This window comes from Myotis myotis, unplaced genomic scaffold, assembly GCF_014108235.1.
Source record: "Myotis myotis isolate mMyoMyo1 unplaced genomic scaffold, mMyoMyo1.p scaffold_m19_p_4, whole genome shotgun sequence".
NCBI lineage: Eukaryota > Metazoa > Chordata > Mammalia > Chiroptera > Vespertilionidae > Myotis > Myotis myotis.
Window position 1 is genome coordinate 101635074 of NW_023416346.1, and position 20134 is coordinate 101655207.

A 20134-nucleotide genomic window follows, 5' to 3' on the forward strand; every position below is an offset into this window, starting at 1 on the left:
TTACTTAGTGGAAGGAATTAGGAAAAGTATATCTACTCCATCTTTCCAGAAGTGGAAGTCCTCCATCATTTCCTTTTCTGACTCCCCTACTAGAGATTATACATTACTTAAGGGCAGAAACAATGTCTTTGCATAGTTATATCTCTCATGGATAAGATAGCAACTATCTAGTGCATAGTGTTTGTTTAGGAGGTGTTTGTTGACTAAGTTAAAACTGTAATAACTGTTAGATTTTTTTGTCTTCAGAAAAAAGTATCCTGGTTGGAGAAATATAAAAAAATATATAGTTGAAAATAGTACATGGTTAAATTTAAATTATCCTGGACTTCTGTGGACTAGATAATTCATGTCCTTTGAAGGTAAATTTTTCCATCTCTGAAAAAACCTGAAATTGAGGATATGTCTCTTATCTCTGCTTCCCCCTGGATACACCTCTGTTATACTGCTTATAACCATGTATTGCATTTATTTTTACATTTTTCTCCCTCATTAAACTGAGAGTTTCCTTAAAAACAGGGACAATATTTTACTCACATTTGTATCTCAAGACTCACAGGCTCTTGAGATATAGTATGTAATAGATACTTGAATGGTTGTTGAGTGAATGAATGAGTGCATTCTTTGACGCCCATGTAAACAAATAGATTTAAATTTTTATTTTAAAATACATATATTTAAATATATTTAGAGGGAAATTTATCATATACATTTAAAATATATTACTAAAAGGGTAATGTTAACATGAAATATACATTTATTTTCAAAACTTCATTTGAAAAAAAGTACTTTTAAAAATGAATATTACTAGTGACTTGAAGTTTGAACCTTTATTCATAGTTATTGATAATATATCTGCAGGACAGAAGAAATATTTGAAGAAACAAATATCGAGAATTTTCCAAAAATAATCACATATATTAAGACAGAGCTCTAAGAAGTGGAAAGAACCTCAAGTAGGATAAATACCATACACATAGACTCATCTCATGTCCCTGTACACATCATTTCCATGCTGCTGAAAAATTGAAATAAAAATGTAGAAAACAGAGAAGAAAAACGCTTTACATAAAGAGGAATAGAGGGGAGAATTGCAGCATATTTCTCAGAAACTACACAAACTAGACCAGTGATGGTGAACCTATGACATGCGTGTAAGAGGTGACACGCGAACTCATTTTTTTGGTTGATTTTTTCTTTGTTAAATGGCATTTAAATATATAAAATAAATATCAAAAATATAAATTTTTGTTTTACTATGGTTGCAAATATCAAAAAATTTCTATATGTGACACGGCACCAGAGTTAAATTAGGGTTTTTCAAAATGCTGACACGCCGAGCTCAAAAGGTTTGCCATCACTGAACTAGACAATGTTTTCGTAGGAGAGTATTCTTTGTGATTGTAGCTATGACTCAGAGTTGTTAATTTATGCTTCTTCTTTGCTTTTCTTTTGAGCAATTGAGGCTTCTCATCTTAAAAACAAAAATAATCCCAACTCCCAAATCCTCACCTTATACTGGTAAAATATTTAATTGTGATCTGTACTTGATTTTATATCATTTTATTCACACTACAGCTTTTTTTGTGTTCAAATAGTGGCATGTAGCGTTGGTAGTATAGTGGTGAGCATAGCTGCCTTCCAAATAGTGACATGTAGTTTCTTCTTAAAGGATTGCATCTTTAATACCTTTTCAATATACAGTGTGTGATTTGCCCTGAATCTTTGATTAAACTGTATATTGGAATTCCTAATCAAAGTAAGGCCTGAAATATCTGAGTATTTTAACTCTATAAAATGCTTCAAGTTCTGTTCAACAACTTAAAATGTATTGATTACACACCAAGTACAGTACAGATGCACATAAATTCTACGATATTATTTCCGCTCTAAAGGAATTTATATCAGCAAAGAGAACATATTCTCATGCAATGGATACTATTACAAGATAGCATATATTTAACGATTATAATGTAATATAGATCATAAACCTTTAGCAATTCAAGAAGTGACCTGTATCTATAAAATAAAAGCCCAGTGACCGTTAAGGCGGAAAGACCAGAACGACTGGTCACTATGATGCGCACTAACCACCAGGGAGCAGATGCTCAATGCAGGAGCTGCCCCCTGGTGGTCAGTGCACTCCCATAGCTGGAGCGCTGCTCAGCCAGAAGCCAGGCTCATGGCTGGCAAGCGCAGCAGTGGTGATGGGACCCTCTCCCGCTTCCACAGCAGCACTAAGGAGCAGCGAGCCGAGCGGTAAGGAGTCCCAGACTGCGAGAGGGTGCAGGCCAGGCTGAGGGACACCACCCCGTGCATGAATTTCATGCACTGGGCCTTTAGTATATTATAATAGTTTAAGTCCTCTCAGGTTGAACATTATGATATATTCCAGGAACTTAAGGCAATTAGGCTGGCCAAATTAGAAAGGTTAATTTAGGCTTTACTTATCTACACTAATAAAAGACAAAGATGCTAATTGACCATGCCTTTGCTATGCCCAAGCCACGCCCACCAGCCAATCAGAGCAACTATATGCAAATTAACCCAACCAATATGGCAGCCGGCAGCCACAGAGCTGAAGCAAGCTGGAGGCTTGGTTACCTCGGCGATGGAGGAAGCCAAGCTTCCCGCCAGCCCTGGCCCGCTGTGGCCTCCTCAAGAGGCAACAAAGTTTCAATTTTAGAATCTAAATAAATCTCAGATACCTGCTTCCAGCCAGCCTCTACTGGGAGCTTTGGGTGACTGGGGGCTGTGGCCAGCCTGGCTGAGGGACTGATGGCTGTTTGCAGGCTGGCCAAGCCCCCCAGTGGGGACCCTCACCACATGGGGGTGTGGCCAGCCTGAGTGAGGGTCTGAGGGCTGTTTTCAGGCTGTCCACACCCCCTTCATGGTTGGGGTCCCTACTGGGGTGCCTGGCCAGCCTAGGTGAGGGGCTGATGGCCGTTTTTAGGCTGGCCACGTCACCCTGTGACCCAAGCTACCAGCGTCTCCTTTTTTCCATTTTTTTTCAGTGCCTCCTTGAGCGGAGGCCAGGGTGGGCTGGAAGCAGGTATCTGGGATTTATTTATCTTCTGTAGTTGAAACTTTGTAGCCTTGAGTGGAGCCTACGGCCGGCCAGGACAGGCGGGAAGCTTGGCTTCCTCCATTGCCGGGGGCAACCCAAGCCTCCTGCTCGCTCCTGCTCTGTGGCCACTGCCATCTTAATTGGGTTAATTTGTACTCGCTCCTGATTGGCTGGTGGGTGTACTGGAGTGGTGGAGTGATGGAGTGATGGTTAATTTGCATGTTTCTCTTTTATTAGTGTATATGGGGATTTCTCCTGCTCTTTCATTTGGAACATCTTTCTTTGTGTCCCCATTTCTGTATTATTTCTGTGTATTATGTAGATGTATGTTTCCCATTCTTGTTTTGCTAGCCTTATGTGTAGGTGTTTTATGGGGCTCTGTAGTACATGCTCTAGTATCATCCAAGCAAGGGTCTCTGGGAATGTCCTTTGTATAGTTTAGGTGAACCCTCCTGTGTAGTTTAGTCTTGATTGCTGTTGGCCCATTCATGAATGGGGTTGACATTCAGGCCAGCTGACTGTTAGGATCAACCCCAATCACAGTGTTCGAGTTGCTGTTTGATTACTGACCACAAAAACTGGAATTTGACCCAGCTGGCTCTGGTGCCTGTTGAGATCTTCTTTGGATATGTCATTAGTGGAGCTTATTGGGTCCTGCTCCTATGTGGTCTGAACACCCATACCCAGGGTGTGTTTGTTGCTGGACCTCCTGTGAGGGACTCAGGTGTAGGTCAATGTCATACATTGCCTATGATTAGTGCTGGGTTGTCTTTTTGGAGCTACAAAGTGATTCATAGTTTTTGGCTGCCTCTTCTGGGCCTGGTTGTGCATGGAAGGGGCCAAGGTGTACACAGTGATTGGTTTCATCCAACACTGAGCCCAGGGGAAGGTCAACAAAAGTCCCAAGGCACTCGAAGTTCCACTTCTGCCTGCCTTTGCCTGCCAGCTCCCTGTTAGGTTTAGGCCCTGAATGAGCCTCTGGCTGTATGCCAATTGTATGAGGTGGGTTCTCAGTGAGTCACCAGGTAGGGGCGATTTGTGTTCACCAGAATGACACAGGTTCAAACTTGGTGCCTGTGCTGGACCTGAGTCCTCTCTACAAAAGTCCCAGGGTAAACCAAGGCCAGCTATAACTTCCAGCGTCTTAGGGAGTTGTCAGGGTGTTGCCGGCAAAATTCATCAACTCCAGACTAAAATTTGGCCATGTGAAGGGAAATATCTGCACAGGAGCAGTGGTGCTGGTTAGTTATGTGAGGGGAAAATGTCCCTATCCGAAACCCACACAACTCAGTCTGTCCTTGATTCTGGCAGAACCTCCTTGAGAGCCTTTGCTAGGTAGGGTTGGACCTTGAGATTTGAGAGGGTGGGGCTAGTGAATCTATTGGGGTGGGTGATGCCAGTCAGGCTTGCAAGAAGTAGAGGCAATGACTCCTGCCTGGAGTCACACTACTCAGTTTATGATACCCCCTGAGTCCTTCTCGATCTCTACACCAGGGGCCCAGGTAGCTGACTGCTCCGAGGTGCATGAATTCAGCAGGGTTTGGTTATTGGGAGTTGTGAGGCTGAGACTATTGCACGCTCCCAGGCTGATGCCATATGGAAGGAAGTGGTCAACCCAAGAAAGATGGCATCTGTGGTGTGGAAGAGGGACTCAGCACAGGGACTCTGTTGGCTCTCTCTCCACCTCTCTCCCCAAAGTCCCAAAGTCACAAAACCGAGTCTCTCCTCACAGGACTCTAGTCCACTCTGCCCTTTCTGTGCTGGAGCCCACGGTGAGTTGCTACAAATGAAAATGTGTGCATTGGCCTATTAAGAGGGCACCTGGATTTCTAGCTTCTGTACAGAAAAAGAAACCATCAACCAAATGAAATGCTAATCCACTATAATGGGAGATCATATTTGCTGATACATCTAATAACGGGTTAATTTCCAAAATACATATATGAAGGACTTATACTACTCAACACCAAAAAGATAAACAAACCAATTAAAAAATTGGAAAAGGATCTGAATAGACACTTATTTCAAGGAGATATACAGATGGCCAAGAGACATATTAAAAAATACTCAAACATCACTAATCATTAGAGAGATGCTAATTAAAACCACAGTGAGGTATCACCTCACACCTCTATCATCAACAAATCAACAAATAAGTGCTGGTGAGGATGTGGAGAAAATAGAACCCTTGTGCACTGCTAGTGAGAATGCAGACTGCTGCAGCACCGTGGAAAACAGTAGTTTCCTCAAATAATTACAAATGGAACTGCCTTTTGACCTAGTGGATCTCACTTCTGGGAATATAACTGAAGAAATCTGCAATACTAATTCGAAAGGATATATGTACCTCTATATTTATAGCAGTACAATTTACAATAGCTAAGATCTGGAAACAACCCAAGTGCCCATCAGTAGATGAATGGATTAAAAGCTGTGGTACATTTACAAAATTGAATGTTAAAATAAGAAAAGGAAATCTTATCTTTTGTGTCTGCATGGACCTGGAGATTATTATGCTATGTGAAATAAGCCAGTCAGAGAAAGACAAATACCATATGGTGTACTTATATATGGAATCTAATGAACAAAATAAACTGAGGAACAAAATAGAAACAGAGGTATGGATTAAGCAAAAATATATGTATATATAACACATTGACACAGACAAAAATGTGGTGATAGCCTGAGGGAAAGGTGTGGGAGCTAGGTGTAGGGGGGCAGAGGAGGGCTTGGGGACAGAAAGAGGCTTTGATAGGGGTGATGGGTGCATGATGCAGTGTGCAGATGATATTTTCTTGAGTTGTACACTTGAAACCAATGTCATCCCAATATATTCAATTTAATAATTTTTTAAAAATGTTCTGCTCACTGAGAAGTTTTTTCTTAAAAAAAAAAAAAGTGATCATATAATCAACAGTATTATTTTAGTATAAAGTAATTATTTGTTGGTGATTTCCCTTCTGGTTTTTAAATATATTTTTATTGATTTCAGAGAGGAAGGGAGAGGGAGAGAGACAGAAACATCAATGATGAGAATCATTGATCTGCTGCCTCCTGCACGCCCCCCTACTGAGGATTGAGTCTGCAACCCGGGTATGTGCCCTTGACCAGAATTGAGCCTGGGACCCTTAAGTCCACAGGCCGAGGCTCTATCCGCTGAGCCAAAACAGCTAAGGCCCTTCTGGTTTTTAGAGAAATACAATGTTAATAGCTTATCTGTAGTAAATTATACACTTGGAAATTCTCACTAAACTTTAGAATCATGCATTGTCAAAATTAGAAGGAAGTTTGGACATTTTGTAGTGCAGCCTTCTTTCACAAATGGACAATCTAATTCATAATGAAAGCGAATTTACGTGTAAAATTTAACATAGTGAGATATGAGCAGAGCCCAGACTAGAACTCTGCTTTACCAATTTACAGTCTGTTGTTTTTTCCACTATATCACTATTTCCTCTCAGGTCTTCACACTGAACAGATCAAAGGACACTGCTGCATGCAAAGTTCTATTAAGCTGCTAATGGCTGTCCTGAATTTTGATGACTAATCTCAATTTGTCATAGCTCATTAGGTGCTGGAAATAGACTCACAAGCTGTTGAGGCAAGTATTTGAAAGCAATTTACACTTTCAATATTGAATTTTCTTACAAATTTCATTTTGAAGGTCTCTCAGATTGTTTGCATGGATTACTTGTTGCATAGCTACTAGTATATTCTAATATGCCAGCATCTACTGAGGCTTGTACCTACCCCACAAATGTTAAAAATATGCTCTTTGAGTGAACTGGAGAAAGCATAGTCATTTTTAAAATCTATATTGGCCAAAGATCAAATATGTAGGTTGGAATGCTCTGAGGCCAAGATAGAATGAAAGGCAGTGTTTTACTGCATCAAGTGCAACTCTTCTAGCCTGCCACAACATTTACTGCACCGTTAGCCTGACATTCAAAAATGCACTGGTGGTGCTTCAAAGATAAAAAATACACAGCCATAAACTTATGAATTTCCTAGGCCCATGCCAGGAAACTGATCTGATCTCATCAACATGTAATTATTGTTCCCCTGTTCCCAAGAAGTAACAGTGTGCTTGTGGAGAAAATACTAATATTGACTAGCTGCAATTGCAATAGGAAGCTAAGAATAAGTGTCGTGTAGTAGTGGGAATTAGATTACCTGTATAGATTGAAGATAGATTATGGAGAACCTGGAAAATGCAAAATGGTTTTAAATAGTGTGCTAGGAAAGAGGGTACCAATTTATTTACTTGCAGGGTGGTAATCTAACAAAAGAAGTATTTTGGTTGACGGTGTTAATTATAGTTGGTTGGAATTAGATGAGAATGGAGTGGTGGCCATTGGCTATGACGATGATGATGATGATGATGATGATAGTTAATATATATGAACCATTTTTCTGTGCTCATTCCTGTGAGATAGGTAATATTACATCTATAGAGATTGATACCAAATCAAATAATTTGCCCTAAGTTGCACCACTAGTAAGTAGTATAGCTAGAATTTATAACTAGGTCTAACTCTGAAGTCTATTCTCTTTCCACTACTTTACCAAACAGATGGTAAGGTCCTAGTCTAGGTTGGTGGACCCTAAAGCACTCTGTAACTACCTGTATTATAACACTCATCACTGTAGGCAATTTTTGTATTATACATCTGTCTCCTCTACTAGAATGTGATTCTTTGAGGACATGAATCATATCTTTTTTTTAAAATATATTTTATTGATTTTTTACAGAGAGGAAGGGAGAGAGATAGAGAGTTAGAAATATCGATGAGAGAGAAACATCGATCTGCTGCCTCCTGCACAACTCCTACTGGGATGTGCCCGCAACCAAGTTACATGCCCTTGACCGGAATCGAACCTGAGACCCTTGAGTCCGCAGGCCGATGCTCTATCCACTGAGCCAAACCGGTTTCGGCACATATCTTAATCATCTTTGTAACCCAGCACTTAATATAATTGTACAGTAGGAACCTGATTGTTAACTGAATGAAAGAATAGATAGCAAGGAGAAAACAAGAGATATAAACAATAAAATATTTCACTTTTGCACTTGAGAGTAGAGTAGCAGTAGAATATTGGTTGGTAATACTATAGTGCTTCCTTCTGTTCTTGCCTTTGCCAGTATTCTTAGTAAACTATCCTCATATCAATGGAAAAATACTGTTAAAAGATTATAATGTGATATATCATAAGTTTAACAGGAGTCTTTTTTAAGATTTTTATTATGGAAAATTTCAAACATTAATAAAAGTACAGAGAACAATGTCATATTTTAATATAGCACAATATTATGTAATATGTAAAATATAATATATATACACACATATGTGCGTGTGTGTGTGTGTGTGTGTATATATATATATATATATATATATATATATATATATATATGAAAGCTTAAGTGACCTTTAGACTGAAGGACCAGAACGACTGGACGACTGGCCAGTAGCTATGACATTCACTGACCCAGACCTTGCTGCTGGCCCTGACATCCCCAAATCTGGTTCACCTGCACCCCGAAACCAGACAGGAGGGAGGAGGGAGCCTGATTCCTCTGAGAATCGGCCATTGTTTAGCTTGCTGCTGGGGACATGACAGCCCCAAATCTGGTTCACCTGCACCCGGACCCAGACAGGAGGGAGTCCAGTTCCTCGCAGAATCAGCTGTGCCTTAGTTTGCTGCTGGGGCCCTGACAGCCCCGAATCTGGTTCACCTGCACCCCAGACCCAGACAGGAGAGAGAAGGAAGCCTGATTCCTTGTGGAATCGGCGATTGGTTAGCTTGCTGCTGGGGCCAACCTCCTGCAGTCCCTCCCCCTGGCAGGCCAGCCCCCCGATTGGCCCCAATCGCCGGCCAGGCCGAGGGACCCCACCTGTGCACAAATTCATGCACCGGGCCTCTAGTAATATAATATATGCCTATAACTCAGCTTCAATCATTTTCTAGTTTAGGCCTATCTTGTTTCATCTCTACCCAATATTTGTATTATTTGAAGCAAATTCCAGGTATATTTCATCTGTAAAAATATCAGTTTATATCTTTTAAAAAACTGGAACTCCTGAGAAAATATTACATACGGAGTATAAATTATCAATAAGTCATTAATATCATGTATCTAGTCAATGTTAAAATATCACTGATGTGTTATAATTTTTTAAAGTTCATTTTAAAAATTCTGGGTCCAAATAGTATCCATACATTGCAGTTTATTGATTTTAAGTCTCTTAAGTCTCTCTCCATCGCTCTTTATTTATTGAAGAAATCAGGTCATGTCATTTGCCCTATAGACTTTCCAAATTCTTGAATTTTCTTATTGAATTCCCATGGTGCCATTTGACGATTTTCTCTGTGTTTTATACATTTTTTTATCATGATAATATAAGATAATCAACTGGTAAGGTTGATTAAATACCAGCATGTTTAAATATCTTATTCTACAATATACATGCAGCATTTTAATAGTAAAATGCCTACACTGCCACCAATAATATAATTATTGAAAAGTTTTAAGTTTTCATTGTTGTTTTTGCTGTTTTTTTATCCTTTGTGTATAGCCTATTAGGGATGGACAGTCAACTAGTTGTCTGTAAATCCACTTTGAATTGTTCCTGTCTCCACATTCATCATTGTCTCCACATGGTTTGTTTTCCTTTTCTTTTATTTTTAGGGCTTACCTTTTAAAATTATAATTTTGTTCTATACTTAACACAGGACCCTTGATTTAATAAAATAATTTTGCTACATGGTGTTACATCGCTAAAGCAAAACTAATTATTAGGACTATTTATAGATTAGTATACAATAAATATATTCTCATTATTACAAAACAGTGAACAAAAATTCTTATATATGAGAACGTTACATTTCAATTCTGTTAGTAAAGAAGGGAAAACTCATATGTTTATGTTCCCAAGTGAAGCTGAAAAAGTTAATGCCATGTCTTTTTGTTTACCTCTCATACTATGAACAAGTGTCCATTTTGTAGTCTATAATGCTATGTTTTTCACTTTTTTGTGTGTGAGGTACCATTTTTAAATCTTTATTGTTTAAAGTATTACTTATGTCCCCCTTTTCCCCCATTGACCTCTCCCACTCTGCGCCGGCGCCCCAACCCCAGGCCTTCACCACACTATTGTCTGTGTCCATGGGTTATGCATATACGCATATGATTCATTGGTTGATCTCTTCCTCCCTCCCACCCCCTCCCCTGCCTTCCCTTGGAGGTCTGACAGTATGTTGTATGCTTCTGTGTCTCTGGGTCTATTTTTGTTCATCAGTTTATGTTGTTCATTAGAATTGACATATGAGTGATATCATGTGATATTCATCTTTCTCTGACTAGCTTATTTTGCTTAGCATAGTGCGCTCCAGGTCCAACCATGTGGTTGTAAATAGTGAGTTATTTCTTTTTAACAACTCAGTAGGATTTCATTGTATAGATGTACCACAGATTTTTAATCCACTCATCTGCTGATGGGCACTCAGACTGTTTCCAAATCTTAGCTATTGTAAATTGTGCTGCTATGAACATAAGGGTGCATATATTCTTTCTGATTGGTATTTCTGGTTTCTTGGGATATATTCCTAGAAGTGGAATTACTGGGTCAAATGGGAGTTCCATTTTTAGTTTTTTGAGGAAACTCCATACTGTTTTCCACAGTGGCTGCACCAGTGTGCACTTCCACTAGCAGTGCACAAGCGTTCCTTTTTCTACAAATCCTCACCACACATGTTGTTTCTTGATTTGTTGATGATAGCCATTTTGACAGATGTGAGAAAATACCTCATTGTCATTTTGATTTGTATCTCTGGGATGATTAGTGTCTTTAGGCATGTTTTCATATGTCTCTCGGCCTTTTGTATGTCCTCTTTCGAAAGGGGTCTATTTAGGTCCTTTGTCCATTTTTGATTGGGTTGTTTATCTTTCTTTTGTTAAGTTGTATGAGTTCCCTATAAATTTTAGAGATTAAACCCTTATTGGATATAACATTGACAAATATGTTCCCCCCTGCAGTGGGCTCTCTTATTGTTGATGGTTTCTTTTGCTGTGTAGAAGCTTTTTATTTTAATGTAGTCCCATTTTTTTTATTGTCTCCTTAGCTTCCATTGTCCTAGGACCTGTATTGGTAAAGATATTGCTATGAATATTTTGCTTCCTATGGAGTCTTCTAAGATTTTTATGGTTTCCTGTCTTACATTTAACTCCTTTATTCATTTTGAATTTATTTTTGTGAATGGTTTGAGTTAGTGATCTAGTTTCAATTTTTTTTGCATGTATCTGTCCAATTTTTCCAACACCAGTTATTAAAGAGACTGTCTTAACACCATTGTATGCTCTTGCCTCCTTTGGCAAATATTAATTGAGCATAATGGCTTGGGTCGATTTCTGGGTTCTTTGTTCTTTTCCATTGGTCTATATGTATGTTCTTGTGCCAGTACCAGGCAGTTTTGAGAACAGTGGCTTTGTAATACAACTTGATATCTGGTATTGTTATGGCCTTCACTTTAGGGTCTGTTTTGTCAGATATAAGTATTTCTACCCCAGCTTTTTTTTTCATTTCCATTTGCCTAAAAAAAAAATTTTCCCATTCCTTCACTATCAGTCTGTGTGAGTCCTTTGTCCTGAGGTGGGTCTCTTGTAGACAGCAAATATATGGGTCATGTTTTCTTATCCATTCAACTACCCTGTGTCTTTTGTTTAGAGCATTTAGTCCATTTATATTTAAGGTTATTATGGGTAGGTACTTGTTTCTAGCCATTTTTATTCTCTATGCCTGTGTTACTTTTATGGTTTCCTGTCTTACATTTAACTCCTTTATTCATTTTGAAGTTATTTTTGTGAATTATTATTTTGAATTTATTTTTCTTTTTATGGCAATCCTTTTAGCATTTCTTGCTTTGCTTGCTTGGTGGTAATAAATTCTCTTATTCATTTTTGTCTGTGAAGCTCCCGATTTCCCCTTCAATTATACCTTTCTGGGTATAGTATTCTTGGATTCACTCCCTTGCTTTGTATCACTTTGTATATTTCATTTCATTCCCTTCTGGCCTGATGTGTTTCTGTTGAGAAATCATTTGATAATCTAATGGGAGATCCCTTGTAGGTAATTTTCTGTCTTTCTCTCGCAGTCTTTAAGATTCTTACTTTGTTGTTGATGTTTGCCAATGTAATTATGATGTGTCTTGGTGTGGGGTTTTTTGGGTTCATCTTGTTTGGGACTCTGTGTGCTTCTTGGACTTGTGACTTTTTTCTTCCCCAAATCAGGGGAGTTTTCTGTCGTATTTCTTCAATCAGGTTTTGTATTCCTTTCTCAGCTTCCTCTAGAAGCTTCCTCTAGAAGCACCCTATAATGCAGATGTTGTTTCGTTTCTTGTTGTCCCAAAGCTCCCTTAAGCTCTGCTCCTGCTTTTTAAGTTATTTTTTTTTCAGTTGCTGCTCTGCTTGGGTTTGTTTTTCTACCTTGTGTTCTAGCTTGCCGATGTGGTCCTCAGATTTTTCTAGTCTACTATTGAAGCCTTCCATTGTGTTCTTTATTGTACCTATGTCATTCTTTATTTCCTCCTGTTTCCTTTTGATGTCAGTGAAATTCTCATTCAGCTCCTTCTAATTCTCATTGAGTTGTGCGTTTTTGTCATCCAGAAGTTTGAGCATCCTTATAACCATTACTCTGAATTCTTTCTCTGACAAATTACTTGCCTCCATTTCATTTAATTCCTTTTTCTGGTGATTTCACTTTTTCTTTCCTTTGGGGATTGTTTCTTTGTTTCCCCATTTTTGCTCTAATGTTTTAATTGTTTCTATGTCTGAGATCCAACTGCTTTGCTACCTCAGTTCTTTTGGGGGTGGTGCTATGTAGTTGGTGATTTTTGGGACCCAGTGGTGCAGTCTCTCAGATCTCCTGAGCTTGGTATTCTAGTGGAGCCTCCTACTTGAGCTATTTTGGTTCTCCTGATATAGTTGGGTCTTGAATGTTAGTTTCTCATTCATGGAAGAAGTCTCATCACTGGTTGTCTGATGGTGTGATTCACCCCCAGCCTCTTTATGCAAGCTATTGTGGATGTGCTCATAGATCTGGCTCTTGTGAAAGGGTTTCTTGAGTTCTCACTGGTGTGTGTTCATTGTCAGATCCCGGAGTCCACAGCCTGGGAGGAAGGGGTCTTGGGGCCTGAGGATCAGGTCATGTGACTCTGGCCAGTGTTGTGTGACTGTTCCTGGGGTAGCGACACTCTGCAAGTCACTGCGAGGGTTCCGGACTCCATGACAGTGGGAGGGCAGCTCTCTCATAGTCTGTGGATGAGGCAGTTAGACTCTGGCAGGGTAATTTCACTCTGAGAATCCCTCAGGGATCCAGGAGCCAGCAGCTGGGGATGCGGGAATCTCAGAGTCTATGGCTGAAACAGTGTGACCTTATCCAGGGAGGCGAGCCGTTAGTAGCTCACTGAGGTGTCCAGAAGCTGGCAGCCCAGCAGGGGGAAGTCTCAGTTTCTACTGAGGGAGCCATGCACCCTTAGTTGGAGAGGCATGTGCCCAGCAGCAGCTCACGGAGGGTCCCAGAAGTCGCCTGCCAGGGCAGTGGGCTTGTGGTGCCCACATGCTAGAGCGGGGTGACTGCTGTGTCTAGAAGCCAGCAGCTGGGGAGGGGCAAGTCATGATTTCTGCTGAGGGAACCATGCACCCTTGGAGGTGGACATACTGGGGTCTGCAGGTCAGCGGGTGAGGCAGCATGACTTTGACTAGAGTGGCTGCAGGATCCCAGGCAGTGTCCAAGGCCAGTCTTGGTGGTGGTGAGGCTGGGTTCCTAGTGGGGGCTGCTCTCCCCTTCAAGATGTATGTCATGGGCTCCTTGCCCAAGCCCCTCAGCCCAGGGAGTGCCCACAACAGTGGAAAGTGGCTCCCCCTTCAGGAGAGTCTGGTTTGTCAGCCCTGATACTCCTGCAGGATCTAACTGTCCCTCACTCACATGCACACACCACACACACTCCTTTCACTCCCTCACTCATTCACACCCTCTTCCTCACTGCCGCCCTGCCAGCCTCCATCTTTCTGTGAGGTTTTTATTTTTAATACCCCCAATCTGATACTTTTAAAATATCTGATTTGATTTTAGGGGTTGGCTTTTTTTTTTTTCTCTTAGAGGCCAGGTAGCATAAATATATTAGGCTTTGCAGAACACAAAAGGTCACATATTCTTCTTTATGTGTTTATTTTTGTTTTTACAAGTAAGTAAATATTTTTTAAAGTTCTAGTTCAGAGTCCAGACTAGATTTAACCCAGAGCTGTAGTTTACCAATCCCTATTAAAAATTTTTAGTGTGGTATATAATCAGCTGCCTCACTTTGGATAGTGATGCCTTCTTCATAAGTAATAACTGGTGTTTTGAAAAGGCCTGAGTGAGCCAAAGTGCCTGCTTTCTTTCCATCAAAATCTTGGCCTTCTTTTAAGAGACACTAAGTATATATTTTACTGTGATTATGATTCTCACTAGGGCCTGATTAACATGAAATACATGTGAGAATAAAAATGGAGAGTAAACAGCGACTTAACAAATTTATCCAGCAATCAAAAGGAATGGAAGCTCTTTTCACATATTTAACCCCCAGGATAATAATAAAAAGGAAGGCATTTCCCCCTTTTTCAGATATATTACTTGAGACTCTAAGATAGCACTGTCCAGTAGAAATTTCTTTAGTAGTTGAATTATTTTATATCTATACTCTGCAATATGCTGTAGAGCACTTGAAATGGGGCTAGTGTGACTGACTAAAGAACTAAGTTTTAAAACTTTATTCATTTTCATTAATTGGAATTTAAATAACCGCATGTACCAAGTATTTACCATATTGAGCAGCATAACGCTAAAAGAGTAAGTAAATTGCCCAGATTTAGACCATATATTTCACAATTGCAAATTAAAACCAGGTCTGCACAACTTCTAAACTCACGTTTTTTCCATTATGCCACACTGCCTCAGTAGTAAAAGTCAAGGTATCTTGGCCACTGTGAATAATTCTGCAGTGACCATAGAGATAAATATACCTTTATGAATATATGTTTTAAAATTTTCAGGTAGATACTCAGAAGAGGGATTGTTGGGGCATACAGTATCTCTTTTCTTAATTTGTTAAGGAACCTCTATATTGTTTTTCATAGTGGCTGTACCAGTTTATATTCCCACCAGCAGTGAATGAGGGTTCCTTTTTCTCCACAATCTCTCCACACTTGATATTACTTGTCTTGTTGATAATGGCCACTCTAACAAGTGTGAGGTGGTATCTCATTGTAGTTTTCATTTTCATTTCCCTAATACAGTGGTTCTCAACCTTGGCTGCACATTAAAATCACCTGGGAATCTTTTTTAAATCCTGATTTCTGGGCCTCATCCTCTGGAAATTCTGTTTCTTTGTTACTAATGTTGTGGCCCCACCCCATAACAAAGAAACAGAATTTCCAGAGGATGAGGCCCAGAAATCAGGTTGAGAACTGATTTCTAATAGCTGCCCTAATAGCTAGCGAAGTTGAGCCTCTTTGCATGTATCTGTTGGCCATTTGTATGTCTTCTTGGGAGAGATGTCTCTTCAGGTCCTCTGCCCATTTTTAAGTTGGATTATTTGTTTGTTTGGTGCTGAGTTGTATGAGTTCTTTATATATTTTGGATATTAACCCATTGTCAGAGCTGTAGTTTGCAAATAACTTCTCTCATTTGGTCGGTTGCCTTTTTGTTTTGTGGGTTTCTTTTGCTGTGCAGACTTTTTTAGTTTGATATACTCCCATTCATTTATTTTTGCCTTTACTTCCCTTGCCTTTGGGGTCAAATTATAAAATCCTCTTTAAGATCAAGGTCCACAGTTTAGGACCTATGTTTTTCGCTATGTAATTTATACTTTCAGGTCTTATATTTAGGTCTTTGATACTTTTTTAAGTTAATTTTTATACATGGGGACAAATTGTAACCTACTTTCATTCTTTTGCATATGGCTTTCCAATTTCCCTAGCACCATTTATTTATTTTTTAAGTAGCTTTATATTGATTTTGATTTTAGAGAGGGAGGCAGGAGAGAGAGAGAGAGAGAGAGAGAGAGAGAGAGAGAGAGAGAGAGAGAGAGAGAGAGAGAGAAGAAGAAGAAGAAGAAGAAGAAGAAGAAGAAGAAGAAGAAGAAGAAGAAGAAGAAGAAGAAGAAGAAATGAGAGAGAAACATTGATCAGTTCCCTCCTGCATGCAACCCTGGTTGGGGACTGAACCCCCAACCTGGGCATGTGCTTTGACCAGGAATCGAATTGGCAACCTTTTGGTGCATGGAATGGCCCTGAACCAACTGAGCCACATTGGCCAGGGCCCCAGCTCAATTTTTTTAAAATGTCTTTATTGTTGAAAGTATTACAGATGTCCCTTTTTCCCCCCATTAACACCCTCTCCCCACTCCCCCAGGCTTTCATAGCACTATTGGTCTGTGTCCATGGGTTATGCATACAAGTTCTTTGGTTAATCTCTTCCCGACCCTCCCCCCTCTTCCCTCTGAGATTCATCACTCTGTTTCATGCTTCCATGTCTCTGGATCTATTTTGTTCATCAGTTTATTTTGTTCATTAGATTCTACATATAAGTGAGATCATGTGATACTTATCTTTCTCTGATTGGCTTATTTCTCTTAGCATAATAATCTCCAGGTCCCTCCATGCTGTCTCAGCTGATAAGGGATCCTTATTTTTTATAGTTGCATAGTATTCCATTGTGTAATTATACCATGCTGTTTTGATTACTGTTGCTCTGTAGTATATTTTGAAGTCAGGTAGTGTGATTCCTCCAGCTTATTTCTTTTTACTCAGCATTGTTTTGGCCACTCGGGATCTTTTGTGGTTCCACACAAATCTGATGTATTTTTGTTTTGTTCTATTTATTGAAAAAAAATATCATTGGGATTTTAATGAAGATTGGTTTAAATGTTAATTTGGCCATTTTAGTTATGATGATTCTTCTAGTCCATGAACACGGAATATCTTTCCATTTTATTGTGTCTTTTTCAATCTCTTTTAATAATGCCTTTTATTTTTCAGTATGTAGGTCCTTTACATCCTTTGCTAAGTTTATTCCTCAGTATTTTATTCTTTTTGTTGCAATTGCAAAAGGAATTTTTTTCATTTCTTTTTATGACATTTTATTTTTAGTATATAGGAATGTAGTGGATCTTTGTACATTGGTTTTCTATACTACTGCTTTACTGTATTTGTTTATTGGTTCTAATATTTTTAGTGGAGTGTTTAGAGTTTTCTATATAAAGAATTACATCATCTGCAAAGAGTGACAATTTTACTTCTTCATTCCCGATTTGGATACCTGTTATTTCTTTCTCTTGCTTGATTGCTCTTGCTAGGATTTCTAACACTATGTTGAATAAGAGTGGTACGAGTGGGCATCCTTTTCTTGTTCCTGATCTTAGACTAAAAGCTTTTAGTTGTCACCATTGAGTATGATGTTAGCTGAAGGTTTGTCACAGATGTCCTTTATTATGTTGAGATACTTTTCTTTTGTACACTTTTGATTGGGTGTTTTAATCATAAATGGATGGTGTATCTTATCACATGCTTTTTCTGCATCTGTTGATAACATCATATGATTTTTATCTTTTGTTTTGTTCATGTGGTGAAATCCATTGATAGATTTGCATATGTTGAACCATCCTTTTGCCCTTGGAATGAACCCTACTTGATAGTGATGTATTATTTTTTTAATTTTATTCAATTTTAATTGTATTCAATTTGCTAGTATGTTGTTTAGGATTTTTGCATTTGTATTTATCAGAGATATGACTCTGTAGTGGTTTTTTGTTTGTTTGTTTTTGTGGTTTTTTTAGTGTGTTATCCTTGCCAGGTTTTGGTATTGGCCTCATAAAATGTGTTAGGAAATATTGCTTCTTTAATTTATGAAACAGTTTGAGAAAGGTATAAAATCTTCTTTGAATGGTTGGTAGATTTCACTAGTGAAGCCATATGGTTGTGGACTTTTACTTTGGGGGAAGTTTTTGATGGTTCTTTCAATTTCCTCACCGTTGATCTTTCTATTTAGATTTTCCAGTTCTTCCTGTTTCAGGATAGGAATGTTATGTAAATAACCACTGTGTCCTTCCATAGATGATTGGATAAAGAAGTGGAACATATATACAATGGAATACTACTCAGCCATAAGAAAAGATGAAATACTACCATTTGCAACAATAAGGATGGATCTTAAGAATATCATGCTTAGTGAAATAAGTCAGACACAAAAAGTTAAGAATGACATTATTTTACTCAGATGGGATAATTGAAAGCAACAAATAAACAAGCAAACAAAAACTCATTGACACAGATAACAGTATGCTGTTACCAGTGGGAAGTGGTTTTGAGAGATAATAAAGGGTAAAAGAGTTCAAATATATGGTGACTGAAGATTTGACTTTGGAAGTAGAACACACAATACAATATACAGATGATGTATCATAGAGTTGTACATTTGAAACCTATATAATTTTTGGAACCAATGTCACCCCAGTAATTTTTATTTTAAAAAATAATAAAAAATGTATATGGGAAAAAAAAACCAGTCAAGGTGAATGAACCCTGTCCACATGAGTAGAAAATGTAGCAAAGATACTTAGGCATTTTTAAGCTATATTATCTTTTTAGCCTACAGTTTAGTTAATCAATCCAGACTCTGGACCACTAGATCATAATTACTAAGTAGTACCTATGAGTTTTTTATAGTCTACATTTATTATTATTACATTATGCAAAGTAAGATGATTATACTCTGAGAACATTAGCGTGTTGAAAAATTTTCAGGTATTAGTATATGTCAAAAGTGTTTTTTTTTTAAATATATTTTATTAATTTTTTACAGAGAGAGAGAGGGATAGAGAGTTAGAAACATCGATGAGAGAGAAACATCGATCAGCTGCCTCCTGCACACTCCCTACTGGGGATGTGCCCGCAACCAAGGTATATGCCCTTGACCGGAATCGAACCTGGGACCCTTGAGTCCGCAGGCCGACGCTCTATCCACTGAGCCAGTTAGGGCAAAAGTGTTTTTATTATATCTAAGGAGTAAGGTCTAATCAGGTGTTTTAGAAATAGTTTATAAATGTTATAAGAATTGACATTGTTCAGATAATCATTTCAGGGCTTTATTACCTAAATTTCCCAAGTACCAGGGAGAGCATTATTGCTGGCATCAGTTTTAATATGCTATTTATTGACACCTGACATAGGTATGGAGTGGAAATCTTGTTATTTGATTAGTAAATAAATACCTACTGGATATAAGAAATAAAAAATGATGTCTTGGGAAGGCATGCCTAGATAAATCATTCTATATGTGCTAGTGGGAAGCTTGAAGAGGGAAAAAGTGGACAAATTTTCTCTAATTAGTATTGAGTCTTCATTTTACCCTGTATTTCTGGAATCTCAGCCTAAATCAGAGTCATGCCTAGTTTAAACAGGAAATTATTTAATTAGTTCCTGTGGCTTTCTTTACTCCACTCAGAAAATATTGAAAAATGTTTCAGAAATGAAATATAGGCACTATTAGAGAATGTTTAGAAATTTTTGGCCAGGATTTCTTCCAGTTCTGCACAATTACACTTGCATGTAAGCCAAAGAGACCTCTTCTCTCTGGATGTTCTTTATTGATTTCAGCAAGTCTCCTTTCCCTTCTAAAGAATCAAGATCTTAAAATATTTTGTTCCCTGGAAAGCTTTTCATTTGGCCTGTTGAATATGTAGTTTTGGGAAATTACTTTGGTACTTGAATAAACACTGGAATACTTCGTTCTTAGATCCTGTAATTTTCCTGCATTTTAAATTCAAATCAAATTATATAAAAAACACAGGTCATGTTGGCTTTACACTCTGTGAAACCAGGGGCTGGTGGGGGGCGGGGGCGGGGGAGAATGCATTGGGAATTTAGGGGAAAGGTATTTGTAATGGAAGGAAACTTTTTAAATTAATAGTGTAAATTTGAATTTCCAGATGTAACCTGATTCACTCAGTACTTCAAATCACCCTTTCCTTTATTTT

The 20134-nt window shown here is 38.6% G+C and overlaps 1 protein-coding gene across 2 annotated transcripts in view; it reads left to right on the top strand.

Annotated features, from left to right (window-relative positions):
* APOOL (apolipoprotein O like) overlaps positions 1–20134 on the top strand; it is a 105916-nt gene that overhangs the window by 26956 nt on the left and 58826 nt on the right. Inside the window, exon 2 of one of the 2 annotated variants that reach the window (XM_036305351.1) lies at positions 18213–18349. The exons of the other annotated variant lie outside the window; for it this stretch is intronic. Within the exon in view, the coding sequence (XP_036161244.1) occupies positions 18245–18349 (105 nt within the window). The 5' untranslated portion in view covers positions 18213–18244. The remainder of the gene's footprint in view (positions 1–18212; positions 18350–20134) is intronic. 2 annotated transcript variants of the gene reach the window in all.